Source organism: Topomyia yanbarensis, chromosome 2 (genome assembly GCF_030247195.1).
Source record: "Topomyia yanbarensis strain Yona2022 chromosome 2, ASM3024719v1, whole genome shotgun sequence".
Lineage (NCBI taxonomy): Eukaryota > Metazoa > Arthropoda > Insecta > Diptera > Culicidae > Topomyia > Topomyia yanbarensis.
Window position 1 is genome coordinate 188,577,475 of NC_080671.1, and position 6,580 is coordinate 188,584,054.

General features: G+C 37.5%; 1 protein-coding gene across 1 annotated transcript in view; it reads right to left on the reverse strand.

The window, feature by feature from the left end:
- Positions 1 to 3,862, reverse strand: part of LOC131682469 (transcription factor SOX-3) — a 69,260-nt gene extending 65,398 nt beyond the window's left edge. Inside the window, exon 1 of the mRNA XM_058963948.1 lies at positions 3,457 to 3,862. Coding sequence (XP_058819931.1) covers positions 3,457 to 3,626 — 170 coding nt within the window. The 5' untranslated portion in view covers positions 3,627 to 3,862. The remainder of the gene's footprint in view (positions 1 to 3,456) is intronic.
- Between the last annotated feature and the right edge of the window lie 2,718 nt (positions 3,863 to 6,580).

Consider the following 6,580-nt stretch of genomic DNA (forward strand, 5'->3'; position numbering starts at 1 on the left):
CACAAAATGTTCTCGAATTCATCGAATTCCTTGAATCACGTAGATGTGTTTTCATACCCCGATATTCAAAATCGGTTTAGTTTTGCCCCTAAAACACCAGTAAAGCAATACTCTGTATGAAACAATGTCATTTTTAATTAGTGGAAATTAATAAGCGAGGACTAAAAATACAAAATGTTTAATATCTCCGCCGCTCGTGCACGGATTTAGACAATCTATAGCTTGTTAGAAAGGTATTTTTACAAGCTTTCTATTCATGTGCAGTTTATGGGATAATATTGTATTGTTCGAAAGTTATTTGCAAAAAACCTGCTGTGCGTTGATAAAATCGCCCATATCTCAGAAAGTAAACAACATATCGAAAATCAAAAATAATAGTGTCAAATGGCAACGTTAGGCCTTTCATTTGAAACTAATTTCATTAAAATCGGTTCAGCCATTGCTGAGATAATTACATGACATTTTGTACATACATACATACACACATACACACACACACACACATACAGACATTGTCTCAATTTGTCGAGCTGAGTCGATTGGTATATGAGACTCGGCCCTCCGGGCCTCGGAAAAAGTTTTCAAAGTTTGAGCGAATCCTATACATTTCTTTTGTAAGAAATGTAAAAACGAAACACTTCACCAGTTGGTTCCTGACGAGCTGGTAGGTGAATTGATCCTTCGTTTGTTTTATCCGTCACCCGCGTGACCTTCACACAGTAGAGCTGACATAGCTCGTCTAAACAAAGCCGTCTTTCAGGCAAGAAAAATGTTTAGTAACGCACTTCACTGCACTACTTTAACTGATATCGCAGGTAACAATTATCACTCGCGGGACTGTTTATTAGTAATGCTTTACTGCAGCCTCTGCCACAGCAAGCACCTTCGTACCACCGAAAAAACTAAACCACACCGGAGAGAACAAAAAGCACTTGTTTCCCGGTACAAAGTTGGGTTACGAATGAGCCCGGGGTTAGTTAGCGGATTTCTCAATTCTCCGTTTTTATTAGACATATAGCGCTGCTTCTCGCTGTGTACTTCAAGTAATGACAAACACATTATCCAATGTGTTTTTGTTGCAAAACATTTTCTGTTGTAGAAGTTGTGGAAGATAGTGTGTTTTTGAGGGCACTAAGTAAATTTTATTAATTTAGAACATTTTGTGTTATTTAACCCATTCATGCCCATGTTGTTTATGTTTTTAAAAATCTATAACTTTTGGTTCAAACCAATTTTTTTCACAAAAACAAGTAAGACTAATAACTGCGACTATTGTCTTTCATTCGAGCACCAACAGTTGTAAGCATTATCCGTGTAGCAGAAGTTATTGCAATTGATGTGATTCGATTCCGATGGAGCAATGCTGCCAGGGACAGTTAAGACAATAAAAAAATTTTTTTTTGATGTATCTTTGTTGCATTGAAATATTTCTGAAAAATAATAATACCTATAAATTTAAACTATTTTTAACTACCTTTTCAAAGTAATTAGACTGTTAGCATCGGATTGTAAAAATTGAGCAGCTTCTAGCACTGCAACAATAGTATTTATCTTGATCAAAGCACGTTTTTCGTTTTTCTTGACCACAACTGTTTTAAAGAAAAATAGTGGAGTACAGAAAAAAGTTGGGCATGAAAGGGTTAAGCTGATTTTTAACCATAGAACTCCTTGAATTTTCCCTCCTAGAGCGTTGCATTGGGGTACAAGTGTACCCCACGCGTTTCACCGCAGTTTTCGCAGATAAAAATGCAAACAAAAGAAATGTATAATACACCATTTTCTTCGTCTTTCAATTGAAAAAACAGCTGTGTAAGTGAAAGTACGGAATTTATTGAATCAATGATACATAAATTGGTTTGAACAAAATAAAAAGTGAAAAAATCGCTATTTTGAGTTTTTCCACAAAAAATACTATAATTTTGCAAATTTTCAACCAATTTGTAAAAAATCAAATGATTCTAAAAGTTGAAAGAATGATCTTGATACCAAGGCCAAGTTTTCAAAATCTGTTAATATCTGCAACCAAACTAAAAAATCTGCAATATCTTCCTCATCGAAAAAATCTGCAACTTAAATTAAAAGTCTGCGAATTTGCAGACTTGTCTGCCAATCTGGCATCTGTGTGACAAAGCAAACAAAAAAACTCTCGACAAATATATGATTACGGTGTAAAAGCCAACAGTCAAAATTCTCTTCAAAGGAAAATTCAGGACAAACCGTTACTGGCCGAACACCGGTCACCGCATTAAATGCAAAAGAACACGTTTTCTCTTTCGTCCACCACCAGCATCTGCGACTGACGAGTGACCATTTCTCCGGAATTTTCATCGGGAGTGAATTTTAACAGTTGGCTTTTACGCCGTAATCATATGTTTGTAGAGAACTGTAAGGAAACTTTTAAGCTGAATTTACACCTATCTGATCCGTTTCAGTGCCGGTTCAGTTCCGTGCACGGATACCAATACCAATGTATTCCTTTTCACACTTGAATGCTCGTACCTATTTAAATTGTAAAAATATTTGCGTCCGTGCACCGTACTGAACAATACCTGAATCGAATCGAATAGATGAAAATAGTACTTAATACGCCTAAAGTTATGCCTTACAGTTACCTTGTTCATAAATTGCATTAAGTGCAATTTACACGAAACGTCAACATTCCGTCACCGGCACATTAGGTCGACTACACATCAAAATTAGTTGTATGCAGTTAAGGTTGGACAGAGAAAGCGCAAAAATCGAAAACGAAAAAAGCAGTTTTTTCCACACCGTGTGATATTTAAGCGGCCATTACGCGTTCAATATTTTTGTCAATCCTAGAGAGTATTGACAAAAGTATTGCATGTGTAATGAAAGTATTGACGTATTGACGAATGTGAATTTCAAATGGTATTGACGTATTGAAGCAATATCGTCAATACTGTGTATTGACAAAAATATTGCACGTGTAAAGCGGCCCTTACACGTTCAATATTTTTGTCAATACTAGAGAGTATTGACAAAAGTATTGTACGTGTAATAGAAAAAAAATTATTGACGATGTGGATTTCAAACGGGACTGAAATATTGTAACAATATCGTCAATACTGGTATTGACAAAAATATTGAACGTGTAAGGGCCGCTATAGATCATAAAAATCAATCAGCTTATGTAGAATGTTGTTACAGTACTGCTGATTTATTTTTATGAAGGTGTGGAAAAACTGCTTTCGTTTACGGTTTTTGTGCTTTCTCTGTTCAACCTGAATTGACGTACACAACGTGTGAATTGGTACATTATAAATGCATTCAATTCATTCCATCGGAACGATGACCTGGCGTTGACGTTTTTTTTTCCGTAGATGAAAGCTGAATCGCGTTTTAATCACACCACTCATTTCATGGCCGACCTCACAACATGGCTTTTAGTTAGCAGTTCAATTCACTCTCGGTGCTAGAAAGTACAAAAACACTCACCCAAATTCGTCGGTCCCTTCGACTAGAATATGTCCTGGCCAGCTGTCATCTATAGTGACCGAGATCGCTGAACCTTGCAGCTCGCCATGAATTGTTTGCTCCGCCAGCTCGATAGGATCGTTTGCCACAGAAACGGAAAAGTCGTGGACACTAGAATCGGCGGCGTTCATTCACGCAAATATTTCACTGTGTAAACACACACGACCCGAGCACAAAACAACAATCGATCGATTGTTTACTATTAACCCTAATAAAGGCGATAATGTTCTAATTGAATTACGAAATAAAAGCACTTTGTTCTACACCGTACACCGTCGAAAAGAAACGCTGCTAATAAAAGGGACTGTCCTTCGCGGAATCACAAGCAGAAAGAATTGCGATGGTGGCCTGTACAGAGCTAATCCGCTGGAAGGAGACGGAACAAAGGATAGCATTTCACGCGAGCCATTTCGCGGGAGAACAAAAAGGACCGCACGATATCGGGTGACCGCTAGTCGCGCGCTCGCGAGAGCAGAATATGGAACAAATACATGCTTCATTGTTCGTATCGTGAAGAGGCACACTTGGATAGCGGTTTCTTGTGTGAGTCAGTTAGTTTTGTTTCCGCTTTTTGTTCGGTCAGCTGATGCGCGCCGCTTCGACTACTGTCAAACAATGCGTTCCGTTCGATGCGATGTTTCGACGATGTTTACGTTCGAAAAGATGAATAGGGTGGGCTTTACGAATTTGACGACAAAGGAATTCTCTTTGAATGGTTTGAGTTTGAATAGCTTACTATGACCGGAGGCTGGTTTACAGCGTGGATAAGAATTTTAAAGACCCAGACAACAAAAGATATCAGCTGTTTTGACGGGATGACCTTTGTATTGATCTTTATTGATTAAAACCGAAACTCAAACATAATGATTTTATGCTTCTGTATTAAGCAATTTTGTATACCTTGATGCTATTTATATATTATATGCATTACGCAGTTTATGCATCACTCGATGATAAAAAATGAGCTCAAACCTTCGGATATCCTGAATTTCGTATTCAAGCAAATGTGCTACATAAATATATATACATCTCCTTTTCCGGTTAAAGGCGACGGTACGAAGGCATTAAACATATGAGAAACTTTTAATTTCAATGACTTGTGAAAAAGATTTACGCACTTTTGCCCTTTGAATTTTGCTTGCTCTCATGCACGAAAAAGCATAATGTTTTAAGCCACATTGCCTTCTTCAAAAAAGCGATTTTTGATTTATTACTGGCAAAGTTTTCCGAATAGGGCATACACACAAAACAGGCAGAGTACGAAATTTTGGCCAATAAAAATAGTAAAATAAATAAAACAGCACTCCGTCCCCAAAACCACACATGAATCGTTTTTATTTATGACATCTTCGCACATCCTTACAGCTTCTCATCCAATTTTTGGCTCATTTCGGGTTTGGCATAAAATTTATGACGCTGAGCAGAGTACGTTGGTTTTTTATGGCCTGACTTTTGCTGGAAATTACTAAGGCATGCAACGATTCCTGAAAAATGGTGCCAACGCTGTGTATGCAACTGGCAAATGCGTTGAAAGAGTTTGCTAGAAGCTATCATAAAATCATAAATAAAATAAAACAAACTTGGGATCGTAGTAAAATGTTACACTCCCGGCGCAGCGGTGGCGACAGGCAGCCTACCGAGTCGAGGCCTTATTTCGGGGGATTAAGTAATAGGTTATAGAAGGATGTATCGGTCAAACTCTAAACCAGGTACTTGAAAGTGTAATGTGGAAAACCAAATATGTTGTACACAAACATCATCGTCAGGAAGCATACATAATATGGTCGAAGCAAGATGTAGAGATAAAAAAGCTAGAACATTTCGTTACTGAAAACATTTCAATAATTTTTAATGCATTGAGTTACGATAGAAATTCTCCAACAAATCAGGATTGGTTTTTATGAGCATTTGATTTTTGTTGTGTTTTCAATTACATATATGATATGCTTCTAAACAGGATTCAAATTCATGTTAATGGATATTAATGGTATATAGATATTTGAATTCTGAATTGAAAGCCGTAATAAAATTTTGAATTCTACGCTGAGCAAAATCCACTTTGAAAATCCATAAGAACGACTTGACATTCAGACTGAAAGATAATAAATGGAATTTATAAGTTTGTCTTATAATTTGGAGGGGAAATTTAACATATGCATCACTTGTTATTTTCATAAGACAGTCTTATGAAATTCGTAAAAATATCACCCATTTCTGAAAACTATTTTGTTGTAATATTGCATTGCAGATGAAACATGATAGATATAATGGTTTTTATAAATAGTCTTGTGAAATTCATAACAATGCTCTATGGATGCCCTATGTTTCCATTTAGGGAATTTGTTGTGATTTTCGATAAAAGCTCGAAAATGGCGGAAATTTCTATCGCATTTTAATAGAGTCAACAAGGCAACTATGAAAATACACTTTTAAAGGAAATTCTTGACGAGGCGTTATTCGCCGAATATAGATCACATCATAAGATTAAAGAGAATTTCTACCACCTCATTTACAAGGTTCGCCTACCTGTTCGCTCCTTTGTGCCGCGGGTCATGAACTGTACTAATTGCACACAATTGGGAAACACAGCCTCGGTGGGAATTATGCGGATGATTCCTGTGAAAGGGATGTCGAAAAGTGTCTCTACTGTGGGTTTCCACCTTCAGGGACGCTCTAAGCGATCTTTTCCAGAAATGCTTAAGATAGTTACGCCACCGGCCTCTACGAGCATCCATACTAACTTGTCTACTGACGAAGGCGACTGTGATGAACCCCAGGAGGGAACATCTTCTGCTGTGCCTAGAAGTAATAGAAAAAGGAGCAACATTTTCTCTTCCAAGCTTCGTCGTAAAGGCCAGAAGGTGTCTCTTCATGGCAGCCCTAAAATAACTACTCAAGGAAGTACTGGTACAAAACCGGAGCAAGTCGCTCCTGGTCTCAACAATCTGAGCTCAGAAAAGGAGTTTCCAGCACTTCCAGGTACATCAAAAACCCCAAGTGTTCCCATATCTCAGCCAGAGAAAGAAACCAGCGCTGGCTTAATAAATTTCTTTGACATTGTATTTTTACAGCACTGAGTATTTCT